At 44.7% G+C, this 15,244-nt stretch overlaps 1 protein-coding gene across 1 annotated transcript in view; it reads right to left on the reverse strand.

Moving 5' to 3' along the window:
- The window catches only part of Parp4 (poly(ADP-ribose) polymerase family member 4), a 104,667-nt gene extending 91,024 nt beyond the window's left edge, over positions 1 to 13,643 (reverse strand). Inside the window, exons 1-3 of the mRNA XM_041634155.1 lie at positions 13,556 to 13,643; positions 2,927 to 3,059; positions 286 to 523 (exon numbers count right to left, since the gene is read on the reverse strand). Coding sequence (XP_041490089.1) covers positions 286 to 523; positions 2,927 to 3,058 — 370 coding nt within the window. The 5' untranslated portion in view covers position 3,059; positions 13,556 to 13,643. The remainder of the gene's footprint in view (positions 1 to 285; positions 524 to 2,926; positions 3,060 to 13,555) is intronic.
- Positions 13,644 to 15,244: the final 1,601 nt, after the last annotated feature.

A 15,244-nucleotide genomic window follows, 5' to 3' on the forward strand; every position in this document is an offset into this window, starting at 1 on the left:
TTAAAATATAACAGTTTTTTAAAAAAATTACACATCACATATTCTGAGGCAGTCAGGGTTTACTAGTCATTTTAAGTCTAACCTCAGTAGACTTACACATTGAAAAATCTCTATCTGTAGCTAAGCCAGCCTTTTATCCTTCAGGATTTTGTTTCCCGGGTCTGAGGTGAAATGAATTATTTAGTAGTATTCCTGGATAATGTTTTCCCTCACAACACCTGTGACATGTCCAAATGTCTACCACGGCATCGATCACACGTTAAGGGTTTGGTAGGACACACTCACCAACACAGCTCTTGTCATCTGGAGGGGACATGACAGCCTCACCAACACAGTTCTTGTCATCTGGAGGGGACACGACAGCCAGTGACTTGGGATCATAGTTCTTCACATCCAGGAGTCTCCTCTGCTTGATGGAGTCCCATATGAAATCTGGGCTTGCAATCTGGACATCATTCTTCTGGATGGAGTTCAGCTGATACCGACTCAGGACGTCAGCATTGTCTAAGATCACATGTGTGCACTAAGGGAAAACAGTACGTTCATTATTCAGCAGCAAAAACAATATTTACCAACAGTAAATTTAACCCTAAAGGTCTTATTTTATTTAAAAGTGTTTAAGTTCATAGTGATTTTTTTTCAGATTTTGAAAAACACAATGTACAGTTCTAGAAAAACTTTAAAAATGAACATGCTGTCACCCCCTGATCCCCACCCCAGCCCCAGTTCTAGACCAAACCTAGAGCCAGGATCTGCTGCTGGGAGAGCACCCACCACTGAGCTCCATCCTCTGACCTAAGCCAATAGTGATCACACTGTGGGTATGGATGGGCTACATCACAGGTAGCTTCTAAGTGCTCCATGCTGGGAGTGCACTCATGCATACATCTTTAGTACTTCTTCTATGATCTCTTGAGGCAGAGGCAGGAGGATCTCTGCAGGTTCAAGACCAGCCTGGTCTACAAAGCAAGTTCCAGGACAGCTAAACTGGTTACACAGAGAAACCCTGTCTCAAGAGGAAAACACACACACACACACACACACACACACACACACACACACACACACACACACACGAAAACAAAAGAAAAAGAAAGAAAAAGAAAACGGAGGTATCAAAAGGTATTTATTTTGTTACTTTATAGTTCTATTTGGTTTTTTTAAAAACTGGGACTGCACGTATGTGTCTCTGTGTGATGTGTTTGTTCGTCTGTGTGCTGTGGGTGCATGTATAAGCCACACCGTGCACATCAAGGTCAGACGACAACACTGGATGCCAGTCTTCGTGTACCTTGTTTGAGACAGGATCTCTTTGCCGCAGATAATACACGTATGTGTGTGTATCCACACATACATACTTCTGTTTCTACTTCCCGTTTCACTGTAGGAGCTCAGGGATTACAGACCATATTTCTTCATTTGCATAGCTTCTGGGGTCCAAACTCAGATCTTCATTTTACCCACTGAACCATCACCCTAGCCTCCCGTTTTTTCCTGCTACAGTGTGAATAAAGAGCACATGCATATTGTAGATATCTATAAAGTAATAACAGGGATCCACCGACCCTCCCCCACTGCTGCTCCTCAGAGATCTTTCTAGAGCTCTTCTCTACAGGCAACGGGTATAACCGCACAGAGGGTAGCACACTTTTATACTATCTGAGCTTGCTTTTCCACTTATAAAAAGTTTATCTTCAAGTTCATTCCTCATCATTAGGTATATACAGATGTTTATCTATTGCTACATCTGACTGCATTTTTCCTTTTAAGACAGTCTCCTGCAGCCCAGCCTGGTGTGGAACTTGACCCTCACACCTCAGCCTTCCAAGTGATGGGATTACAGATGTGAGCCACCTTACCTGGCTCTGTGTCTCCTTTATCACTGCTGCTGTGCATGTTTCAAACACTTACATACATTGGCAAAAATAAATAAATAACAAAAGTTCAAAAGATCTCACACAGTATGTGAGAGTTTCCCAAACAACGGAGACCCTTGTCTCTACCCAGAAGACAGCTTACTTATTACTTCTTTTTGTTTTTCTTTTTCAAGATGGGGTTTCTCTGTGTAGCCCTGGCTACCCTGAAACTCTCTCTGTAGACCAGGCTGGCCTCGAACTGACAGAGACCCGCCTGCCTCTGCCTCCCGAGTGCTGGGATTAAAGGTGTGCACCACCACCACCAGATTTACTTATTACTTCTCAGTGGATTATTATCTACCCATGAAAACAGAGGCTGGGAACTCAGGAAGCCATGTGATGGGTGCATGCAGATCTCTGCCCGGACTGAGGCAAGTGGGGACTGCTCTTTGTGGTGCCCTGCTAGAGCTGAACTGGCCTCTTAGAGATGATGAGGCTCTCTATGGTAATACCCGGATGGACCCAGGGAGAGGCAACCAGGGTCAGACCTAGCAACACAGGGGAGAGGAAAGACAGGGCTAGCAGGTCTGGGACATACTGCCTTGAGACTTCCATTCCACTTGTGAAACTGTATCTAAACTCTTAGGCCTACAGTTCATCTCATGAGAAGCAGCAGCTTCCTTCAGCTCTTCTGAGGTAAGTAAACTACTGCAGAAAGACTAGTTCACATTGCGCTTCTGCCCCTGCGCTGCCCTCCTGGCCAGTGACACAGCGTGCCTTTCACAAGCAGGTACACTATGACTCTCCTCTTTAAAAAACAGGCACGGCTGGTCTGAAATTCTATTTACGTCTTTGCCTAAACCCGAATGGTATCAGATTCCCAACGTAGGAACTCCCAGCGCAGAAGGCTGGGCTCAGTCCTCTGGCACCCCCTGCTTCTTCTGGCCCATCCCCCAGGGGACCACGCCCCAGTGTCGCCTGCTGCCAGTCTTCTCTGCTTACTCTAACCAGAGCCGTGTTCCCTGAAAGTTCGTATTAACCAGAAAGTAATTGGTAAGATTTGTAAATACCTGAGGATTTAATAAAAATGAAAAGTTTCCTCCATTCTCCTTGATATCAGCCTGCAGCTTCTTCTTCTCTTGACGAGGTAAGTGTTTGACTTTCAAGCAGAACGTACAATTTGCAAAGATCCCCAAAGCCATCCTGGAAGAAAAAACGGTTTCGAGTCACAGGCTTCAGCTGCTGTTGTCATTATTAATTGTCATCTCTGTGTATATGATACACTGAACACACCCCTTTCATACCTCCACCCCCTCACTCTGTGGTCTCATTCTAGACACTTGTACTTCTGGATACATGCATATGTATCACATACATACATCCATGTGTGATTTTATATGTTTATATGAAATTCATGACGCACAAATGAGAGAAAACATATTTGTCTTTCTGGGATTGGCTTAATCTAGTTGCATCCACTTTTCTGCAAATAACATGATTTGCTCCTCTTTATTGCTGAAAGAAATTCGATTGTGTATATACATCATATTCCCTTATCTGTTCCTGTTGTCGGACACCTACGTTGGTTCCATAATTTAACTACTGTGAATAAACATTGATGTTCAAATATCTCTGTGATATGTCAACTTGTTTTGTCGAGACACTTTGAGCCCTTGATTCCACTGTCGCCCTCTCTCTCTCTCTTTTTGAGACAGGGTTTCTCTGTAGCTTTTGGTTCCACTAGCTTTTGTAGACCAGGCTGGCCTCAAACTCATAGTTATGGGTTTGACACTTTATCCCCACGTCACAGAGGAGGAACTGTGCCCCAAGTCACATGACTCAGTATAAAAAAGGGAGAGGGCTGAGATCTAGCTTCAGCCTTCATTCCCTACACACACACACACACACACACACACACACACACGCACACACATGCATTCACGCACACACATGCATTCACGCACGCACGCACTCCTGTGCAGAACTTTCCATCTTTCTAGAGAATGTGAGGGTGTTCTGCTTCCTGAGTAAGACTTAAATGGAGGCAGACTACAGCCATTCCTTGGGAAAGTGAATTACATGTGGGAGTTTAATAGTCAGTAGAATTTGACCACTACACAGAGCTCTTGTTGGCCTGGGTATTATTCTACAATCCATTTATCTTGGTAGACGCCTGAACTGTGCCATAAACACTCAAGTGTTCCAGCAAGATGGGCAGCTCAGCCCACTCCACACAACCAACTTCGGGGCAGTATAGAAGGCTCAGAGGACTGCACGGCAGGGCCTTTAGGGAGTGGGGTTGGGACCCATCCACCTTTGCCTCGCTGTAGCTCTGAGAAAATGGAGCCAATGCCATATTTCTGTTATCAATGAAATGACGGGCCAACCGTTAGCTGTGGATCCTCCACTGTGGATCCCAGTCTTATCAACAGAAAGGCAATAAGACATGGAGGAGAAGGGTGAGAGACTCCCTCAAGTGAAAAGGTGAGCAGGGCAGAGAGCAAAGGCACTGCCACCAAGCCTGGACTCCACAGGTACACGTACGCGGAAAAGATAATGAGACAAATACAACCACAACAAAATAAAACTAGGAAGGGTGAGGCCTGGGAGGGGCCTTCAGCCAGCCTGTAGGAGAGGGCGGGACCTGTGCAGAGAAACACCACAGTCTCAGCGCCTCCACGAGCTTATGGTGGCTGTGCATTCTGCCATTCTTTTTTCCCCCTCGCTTTGGGGCATGCTAAGCACATGCTCTGGTCCTGGCTGCTCTCCCAGTTCCAGGGTTATACATGCTCCTTATTTTCATAGTGCTGAGGATGGAACCCCGTGGTAGAGTTCGTTTGTTTGCTTTTCAGTTATTTTCCCATGAAAAATGTTTTAGAAATATTTATTTTTACTATTTTTAATTGTGTGTATGCGTGGTCATTGGGTGGGATATGTATACACGAGGGCAGGTGTCCTTAGCGGTCAGAGATGCTGCATGGACCGCAACTGCCATTACAGGCACTTGGGAGCCACCTGGCTTTAGTGCTGGGAACTTAAATTCAGTCCCTAGTAAGAGTAGCATGCCCTGGGGAAGGTGGAGAGGGAGCAGGAGGAGAGGAAGTGGGAAGCAGAACTGGTACATAAAAATGAGAAAAGATAATGTTTTAAAAATAAATAAATAAATAAATAAAAAGTAATATGCACTCTTATCTGCTAAGCATTTCTCCAGTCCCCTAAAAAAATGCTTTTATGACATTTTCCCAAATCTCTCTCTCTCTCTCTCTCTCTCTCTCTCTCACACACACACACACACACACGATTTTTGAGACAGAGTTTTTATGTCGCCCTGGCTGGCCTGGTACACACTTTGTATCTCAGTCTTGAACTTGTAACAGTTCTTTGGCCTCAGCTGTGTCCTGGGATCTCGGCTAGCTCAAGTCATAGCATTTAAGGAGGTACTTTCCAGCCAATACCGCTGACAGTGACTTTAGGGAAGCGAATCTACATCAAAAAGAGTATCACGTCCTGCTCCCCGTCCCCTTCCCATCCTCCAGCCACGAATCAGGAAGCCTGGCTGCAGGTTCTTACTATGCACCTTCCCACCATACAGAAAGGATAAAAACGAAGCCACAAGGTCTCTCTCTTTCTCTCTGGTGCTGGGGCCTAAACACTCCTTGGAACCCCCACCACAGTACTGTCCATTCGGTTCTCTGCTCGTGGTGGCAATAACAAACTTCTTAGTCCCCAGGAATGTGTCACAGTGTCCTCTTGAACCACCCATCCCATCCAAAACCCAAGGCTAACATGACCATCCTAGCTTGCAACAATATTAATATGTGTTGTTTCTGTAGTACTTTTTAGTTTTTATGGCTGATATTATGACTAAGAATCCTTTCTATGGGTTCGTAATGCACGTTATTGAAATTGTAGCTGCTCTGTGCTGACTGGCACATGCAAAAACCAGTAATTGAAGCTTTCTCTTTTTCTTTTCAAGACAGGGTTTCTCTATGTATCCTTGGCTGTCCTGGAACTCACACAGTAGATCAGGCTGGCCTTGAATTCAGAGATCCACTCACCTCTACCTCCTGAATGCTGGGATTAAAAGCATAGGCCACCACCCCGACCCACCAGGAATTGAATCTTTAATCTATGCTTTATTCAGAAATCCAGAAATTTGGCGGTCTATTTGGTAATTTGGTAATGGGTTGACATCTTAAAGATCTGCCTTCTACCTCATCTTTAGGCAGGCTGTATGCAGAGGAGAAATAAAAACGGCCTATCATTCCAAGGTTTAGTCTTTGGTCATGTGATCGTGTCTTTATGGCTGATGATGGTGGAGCCCTCCTTCACATGGTCTCCTCTCCCTGTGTGGCGGGGGTTGGGGGGGGTTGTGTACACCAAGGACACTGGGTCTCACATTCCTCCTGCACACGATGACATCACACTGAAGGTTGACTCAGAACAATCAGCAGGATGTATGTGCAGCTTCCTTCCGCCAGAATGAAGAACAAATGTGCTGCCATAGTGTAGACTATGAAGGGCCCTCTAACTATGAGACATAGTTACTGTGGCTCAAGAACACGTAGACGCTTTCCCCTCTCTCCCCCTTTCTCTCTCCTTCCCCGCCCCGCCCCCCTTCTTCTTCTCCTGCTTCCCTTCTCTTATTTTCTTGAAATGCTAGAGATTCAACCCGGGCTGCGTTGAAAGCCTTTGTCATTGAGGTGCACCCTCGTCCCCCAGCACCGGAGCCTTTACTTCTAAAGTAAAAATTAAATGACAAGAGGCGTGAAGGTTTGGCTTGTGACGGCTACCACCCAGTGCACAAAATGACCTCCATTTGCCAAAGATCCAATCTTGGCAGCCAGCTCTCACTTTATATGCCAGGCTCCATGAATCCGTGACTTTCAAGGATGTGGCTGTGCACTTCGCAGAGAAGGAATGGTTTAGCCTGCTACCTGCTCAGAGGGTCCTGTGCAGGGCAGCCATGCTGGAGAAATACGAACATACGGTCTGTTCTGGTGCAGTCCACTTCAGAAAGAGCTCTGATCGCTTAGCTGTAGCAAAGGAAAGAGCCGGGCTCGCCCTGCCAAAGGGAGCCCTCGGTAAGAGGGGCTTGGGAGCAGTCCTCAACGGGTACATCTCAAAACTAACGGACATGCTCAGTTAGCTGAAAGAATAGCACGGGCAATGAGCTCAAACGTCCCTCCAAGTCAGGGCTGGGACGACAGAAGAAAGCTCAGTTCTTGACCTTAAAAGGTCAGTCTACCAAGGAAGGGACTGATTTAAAAGCCATGTTAAATGATACTCTTTTCACTACACTTTTATAAAAATTTTCATTTTTATCGTATTAAAAAACACCAAAAATTGAAATGCTTTTATATTTTCAAATATTCACCTAGTTTTGTTTATACTTGTTTTGTCATTATTGGGAAAAATCCTTGTTCATTTATTTTTTATTTTTGTTTGTTTTTCATTCTCTAGCACATGCTGGACTTGAACTCATGATGTAGCATAGTTCATAAGTGCCTAGGTTACAGAGTGAGCCACCACACTCTTTCTTTCTCCATGTGTTCTCCGTTGCTACCCTTCCTTACTATTTTTAGTGTTTTATTGTATAGTCAATAAACTTACAGCAGTAAAGTCCCCAAATCTAGAGAAAGAAAACAGATAGACAGACACAGCTAGAAGAATGCTCCATGGCATGGACTAGTCAAGATGTCAAAAGCAGAAGCAAACAATATAATGGGAAAGTGTCAACTTGCCTACAAAGTCCAGAACATAATCTCATCTTCAACCTAAAAGCAAGGAAAGAACAGGACTGAATATTTTAAATGTTGAATATAGATGACTGATGACCTAGATTACTCTGTATCCAGCAACTATCACTTAAATTTGATTGAGGGGCTGGAGAGATGGCTCAGTGGTTAAGAACACTGGCTGCTTTTCTAGAGGTCCCGAGTTCTATTCCCAGCAACCACATGGTGGCTCACAACCATCTGTAATGAGATCTGGTGCCCTCTTCTGGCCTGCAGGCATATGTGCAGGCAGAACACTGTATATATAACAAATACATTAAATAAATAAGTAAATAAAACCCACTTGGTATCCCTCCAAAATAAATTTGATTGATAAACAAAGGCATTCCAAGAAAAGCACAGTCTAAGGCAGTTCATAGCCAACAAGCCAGCACTGCAGAAGACACTTCAAGAATGATGCTTGGGCTGGAGAGATGGCTCAGAGGTTAAGAGCACTGGCTGCTCTTCCAGAGGTCCTGAGTTCAATTCCCAGCAACCACATGGTGGCTCATAACCATCTGTACTGAGATCTGGCGCCCTCCTCTGGCGTGCAAGTATATATTGAGGCAGAATGTTGTATACATAATAAATAAATCTAAAAAAAAAAAAAAAAGAATGATGCTCATACAACCACAGAGGAGGAAAAATAGCCTCAATCACAAGAGCAGAAGATAACACCTTTTTGGGAGGCATGAAAACAAAGCCGGGGCCAACTTCGCAGTAAGCCAGCAAACTCTTATCAGGAATAGGGAAAAAGAAAAGACCAAACTATCCACTAGGCCAGGAAAACAACCAACAAAAAATAACAGGAAGCCGGGCGATGGTGGCGCACGCCTTTAATCCCAGCACTCGGGAGGCAGAGGCAGGCGGATCTCTGTGAGTTCGAGACCAGCCTGGTCTACACAGCTAGTTCCAGGACAGGCTCCAAAGCCACAGAGAAACCCTGTCTCGAAAAACCAAAAAAAAAAAAAAAAAAAATAACAGGAAGTAGTAAACATTTCTCAATAATAACCTCAAATGGAAAGGGCTTAACTCACCAATTAAGAGACACAGTGGGGGCGGGGAGAGAAAGAGAGAGAGAGAGAGAGAGAGAGAGAGAGAGAGAGACTAAAAGACTAAAAGGAGAGGCTCAGCCAGTCTGGGCTACAGCAAAGACGGATCTAAGAGGGAACTTTATAGCTATTATTGCTTACACTAAAAGACCAGAGTAGGGCAGGGTGTGATGGCATCCATCTCTAATCCCAGCACTCAAGAGGCAGAGTGTGGTTCTCTGAGTTTGAGGCCAGCCTGGTCTACATTGTAAAATCTAAGCCAGCCAAGGCTACATAGTGAGACACTGTCTCAAAAATAAAACAAATCAGTGTAATCTCAAACTAATGATTCACCCCTAACTTCTTAGAAAACAAGAACAAGTCAAAATCAAAAGTTGTAGATAGAGCAGAAATGAGTGAAACAGGGGCTAAAAAAGAACGAGGCATGGATTAGCCAAATGAAAAGTTGGTTCTTTGAAAGATAAGCAACACTGACAAACTTTTAGGCAGGCTGACCAAAAATACAGTTTGAGGAGTGTCTGCACAGTCACGGGCTGACTCTTCAGTGTCAGCTAAACTGGGCGTGGTGGTACAAGTCTATAATCCCAGCACCACAGGTGGCTGTAGAGGGTTAGAAGTTCAAGGTTATCCTCAGCTAGACAGAAAGTCTCAGACAAGCCTGGGCTACATAAGCCCTTAAAGAGAGAGCGGAGGGAGGGAGGGAAGGAGGGAGAGAGAGAGAGAGAGAGAGAGAGAGAGAGAGAAGTTAAGAAATTAGAGATGGAAATGGGATGTTACAATACCTTGGAATAAAATGCAGAGTATCTTTGTGAATCCTATAACTTGCATTACAAAACAAAAAATGAACAAACAACAAAACAAAAACCCTAGGAAATCTGGAGGAAATGAATAATTCCTACAAATACATGACCTACCAAAATTAAGTCAAGAAGACACAGACAACTTAAGCAGCTGCTACAGGTACTTAAGTTGGGATAGTAATAAATGTGCCCACAAAGTGGCACACGGTACGGGACGGCTCACTGCCACAATCTCCCATACTGTTAAGAGGAAGCCAACACCAGAACTCTTCAAACTGCTCCTCAAAGCAGAAAGGGGAAGGAACCCTACCACGCTCATTCTACAAAGTCAGTATCACCCTGATATCAAACCAGACAGGACACAACAACAACAAAAAGAAAACTACACACCAAATTCTCCGACAACTACAAAATTCCTTAAAGATATTGTAAATCGATTTCAAGAACACATTTATAAGATCACACACTGTAAAAGTTAGTTTCATCTCAGGGATGTAAGCCCGGTTCAACATATCCACACCTATAAATGTAATACAACGGACAAAAAGATTTCATGACAAAAATCACATGATCACAGCTATCAATGCATTAAAGGCCTTTCACAAAGTCCAACATCCCTTCATGACAAAGGCCTTGAGAAAGCAGAAACAGAAGGGATGAACCTCAACAGTAAGAGTTAAACATGACATTTCACTAAATGGGGAATTTTATATAAAATTAGAAAAGAGACAAGGGTAACAACTCTCCACTCTTTTCAACATAGTGCTAGAAGTCTTACTGGACTAGTGAGATGAAAGAGAAATGAAAGAAACACACACGGAACAAAAGAGGCAATTCATCCCTATTTCCACATGACGTGACGCCATCTTCAAAACATCCTAAGGACTCCACCAGAAACTTTGCACTGTTGATTTTTATTGCATTTTTTTGTTTACTTTAGGTATTTGTTGTTCATTGTTGTAGCTTTGGCTAGCCTAGAACTTGCTATGTAGACCAGGCTGGGTTTGAACTCAGAGATCTAGCTGTCTACCTCTACTGCCCAAGTCCTAGGATTAAAGGCATGCACCACCACACTTACTGGGCTGGTTTAGTGTTAAACTAGGGTCTCCTTGTACTGGCTGGAGAACTCAGTGTGAAGCCCAGGCTTCGAACTCACGGTGATCCTCCTGTTTTAGCCCTCAGAGTGCTGGGATTACAGGTGTGTGATTCCATGACTGGCTTCTACCAGAAGGTCCTTAGACTTGGTAAGACTCTTAGAAAAGTGGCAGGAAACAAAACCAACAAAGATAGGCATCCTTTTTATGAACCAATAACAAACTTGTCAAAACAACTCTAAGGGGGGGAAAAAAGGTCACTTCTAAAAATCAAATTAGAAGCTAATCCCAGTACTCGGGAGGCAGAGGCAGGCGAACCTCTGTGAGATCAAGGCCAGCCCAGCCTGGCCTACAAGAGCTAGTTTCAGGACAGGCTCCAAAGCTTGTCTCGAAAAACAAACAAAAAATCAAATTAGAAATAAATCCAATGAAAGGAGGTGAAATACCTCTATGAGGAACACTTTAAAAAGCACAATCAGAAGAAGAAACTAGAAGGAGGGCCTCCCATGTGCTGACAGAATATTATAAAAATGGCTGTATTATTGAAAATGATCTGCAGATTCAAAGCAATCAAAATCCCAAAGATATTTTTCAAAGAAGACCAAAAAAAAAAAAAAATCCTGCCGGGCGGTGGTGGCGCACGCCTTTAATCCCAGCACTTGGGAGGCAGAGGCAGGAGGATCTCTGTGAGTTCGAGGCCAGCCTGGTCTACAAAGGGAGTTCCAGGACAGGCTCCAAAGCTACAGAGAAACCCTGTCTCGAAAAACCAAAAAAAAAAAAAAAAAAAATCTTAAAATTCATGTGGGTGCACAAAAGACCCCCAATAGTCAGAGTGATCCTTAGCAGAAAGAAGGATGCTCTCATCTTAGGTATACTGCAGAGCCATAGTAACCAAAACCCCATGGTACTGACATAAAAACACGGATGCCATAGAACAGAGACTCTAGTGAGCCCACACAGCTACAGAGACCTAAAGACCACACAGCAAAGAAAGGCTGCCTCTCTAGTAAACGGTAGCGGGTAGTCTTTACAATTCTTCCTTTCTGGAAGTCCTAAGGCTGACCCATCAAGAACTGTCTTCCTATCGGCTACCCTGCCATCGGTCCCAAAACTGATCATATCTTACTTTTCTTTCATTGGCTGTTCTCCACCTCTGTCATCATTTCTACATAGAAGCTAATTCTACTTAGGAGCTATGCTTTATTTATATGCCTAGTTAGAATCCAGACCACTTTAAAATACTCACGCATAAAGCCTTGGGTTATAGAAAAACCTTCTGACATGATTAGCATGGCCAGACTAAACGGTGCCAACAGCGTACGTCTGGAATGAAAAACAGACGTTCTGGATATATCTCCTTGGCACACAGCATTAAACTATATACCTAAAAAGTACTTCCGGAATAAGGATGGAGTCAAATGCGATGAAAACTTCTGCAGCACGCTCTTACTCAGGGCGTCTTTCCCCTTCAAACACCATGGTTAGTTTGCTACTATCAATGTATTATCATTTAGAATCCAGAATCCACAGAAGGCTGAGGTCTACCCACTCCATCCCCTAATGAATCATTTGGAATTCCAGCAAGAACTATTTTATTGACTTGAATGTCTCATAATGGGGCCTTAAATAGGATTCCTGCAAGAAATACCACGCTGGGAAATAAGTCATAAAGTTCATAAGCAAAAGGAACCTGAAGAGGAAGAGTTCATTTCATCTCACAGCTTACAGTCCACCACGAAAGGAAGTCAGGGCATGAACTCCAGACAGAAACCTGAAGGCCAGTGGTTCTCAATCCGTGGGTCACGACCCCAGGGTCAAAGGACCCTTTCACAGGGGCATAACACCATTGGAAAACAGATATTTACGGGCTGGAGAGATGGCTCAGAGGTTAAGAGCATTGCCTGCTCTTCCAAAGGTCCTGAGTTCAATTCCCAGCAACCACATGGTGGCTCACAACCATCTGTAATGGGGTCTGGTGCCCTCTTCTGGCCTGCAGGCATACACACAGACAGAATATTGTATACATAATAAATAAATAAATATTTTTTAAAAAAAACAGATATTTACATTACGAGCCATAACAGTAGCAAGGTTACAGTTATGAAGTAGCAACGAAAATAATTTTATAGCTGGGGGTCACCACAAGAAGAGGTGGCAGCCTTAGGAAGATGAGAACCACTTTTGGAGGCAGAGGCCAGGGAGGAACGCAGCATACTGGCTTGCTTTCTGGTTCTGCCCAACCTGGTTTTCTTACACACCCAGGACCACCTGCCCAGAAGAGACACCTACAGTGGGCTAGTCAGTAAGCAAGAAAATGCTCCTGCAGACTCGCCCCTGAGGCCAATCTGAGGGAGACCGTTCCTGGGGGCAGTCTCAGTCTTCCTAGGTGCGGCAGCTTCACCATCAAGAAGAGCCAGAACGCAGGAAGTACCTTCTAGTGGCGCAGATGCACAAATCCAACCCAAGGGCAAACCTACAGGGTGTAATTCTTCACCTCTTTTTCTTTTAAATAAATTGTAACTTTGACACAGACAAGGCCCAGACAGATAAGAACTTCTCTATCCCCGGTCTTGGCTAAAAGTGTAAATTAACCCACCTACCCCTTTCATTTATTTTTAATTTTTTGTCTTAATAGGACCCAGAGCTAAATTTTACAGTCAGCTCTGGCTAAATTTCAACTCCAGACTTCAACAAGCTCATTTCTTCCGCTACCCTGCTTCCTACATATGCCGCAGTATTCACCAAACTATTGTACTTTTGCATGAGTTTCCTTGGAAATCTAACTTTCAGAGAGTAGGGTTCTGGGGCGGTTCTTCGGGGGCGTTTGGCCACACAGAACAAGGTTGACCTCCCGGGTGCACCCGGCCTAGGGCCGCGACCCCTGAGCAAGGCGTCAGCCGAGGTCACGACAGCCACCCAGCTAGTACTACCAGGACCCTCAGAACGACCAGACAGCCTCCTGGGGCACCCACGCACCTGCTTGGCGATCCCGGTGGACGTCCTCGGCTCCGGACGGTCGGCTCCTGGGTCCCCCGCAGCCAGCGTTCCAGCCGCGGTGCTTCCGCTCCCGGTACAGCGGGGCGGGGCGGGGCGGGGCGCGGCGGGGCCGTGGCTGCGCCTCCAGAATCCCGGGCCTCCGCCGTCGCCAGCGCCCCTTAGCGCTTAGCGAAGTGTCTCGCCACCGTCCCCGCTGGCCGGCTGCTTTCCAGATCAACCTAGCCTTCAGGACTTTCGGTTTCGTCTCTGAGACTGTAAATTGCCAGTAGGGGTAAATCCAAATTTTGAGTCTGGGAGACGTAATGTATGGTGACTTTGACAGAGAAGTAACTGTGGATGGGTGCTAGGTAAAGTACCACAATCTCAGGACAGGTAAGAGACAAGTTTCCCAAATGTTTGGGATCAAACAAGAGAAGTTAGGGCTGAAGAGGTAGCTCATGGGTAGAGTACTTGACTAACACTCGGGGGACGCCTGAATTCGAGTTTCAGCATCATCCGTGGAACAAAAGGAAAACTTCCTGAGTTTGAAGTGCACAATAGATCCGCCTCTAACCGGAGACTCAAGGGCTAGGGCTATACCGGTCCTATAGGACTCACATGTGTGGGTCCTGGGTGCTGGGTTCAGAAATGTACTGAGTGGGGACTAATTTGGAAATCCTTTGATTCCTCAGAATAAGATGACCAAAATGAGAACGAAAGGTCTGGAATAGAGAAGTGAGTGTAAAAGGAACGGGGCTGAGTGCTGGCGCCGCGGTTTATTGCTGGGGAGTTGTAGACAAGGTACTTCACGTGGGTGCGGGGTTCAGGTTTCATCATACAACCTATTTTATGAGGTTGTATCCGAATCACTTTATACTGGACGTAACTATTCGCTTCTATAATCTCAGCACTGGGGAAGCAGAGGCTGGAAGAATTTAAGCAGAGCCTGGCCAAACAGCTAATTCCAGTTTGGGCCAGGCTGCAAAGGGAGACACTATCTTTTTTTTTTTTTTTTTTTAAAGATATGGTCTTACTGTGTAGCTCTGGCTGGCCTGGAACTCACTGTGAAGACTAGCCTGGTCTCTACCTCACAATGAAATGATCCACCTCCTGCCTCTGGAGTTACTACACCAAACAGGGAGACCCTATCTTTCAAAAAGAAATCAGCTTATGATTTAAAAGACAAATGGAAATGTGTAACACAATCCTTACAAAGCTCATCAACAGGCACATGGTGTGTAAAGGTATAATTTGTGACCGAACCTGTAGGCGTGGAAAGATGGAGATGTACAATGAGCATAGCTTTTGTGTGTTTTCACATGAATCGATCATATTTTTATATAAAAAGACCAAGGCACCAGAAATTCTATATTCAACAATTCTAGGTAAATTTATCATAATAAAAATCATAGAAAATACCATCTCTGAACCTTAATAAGATGAAACTGGAAACCTGGAACAGGGAAAATTGACGGTAGAAAATACATGTGAGTGAATGTTTCCACAAAGCACGTTAGGAGCCATGCACACCAACATTGGCGAGACATAGTAAAAGTGTTCTAAAGGAAATTCACACTTGTGAAAGCCTGCATTTGTGTATGTGTGTGTACATGCGTACGCCTGCTCACGGGTGCATGTGAGCACAGAGGCTCCCACAGCCAGAGGACAGCTTTGAGAGGTGGCTCTCAC

Source organism: Microtus oregoni, unplaced genomic scaffold, assembly GCF_018167655.1.
Source record: "Microtus oregoni isolate MIOR12 unplaced genomic scaffold, Mior012 000045F_ref0000178, whole genome shotgun sequence".
Taxonomy (NCBI): Eukaryota; Metazoa; Chordata; class Mammalia; order Rodentia; family Cricetidae; genus Microtus; species Microtus oregoni.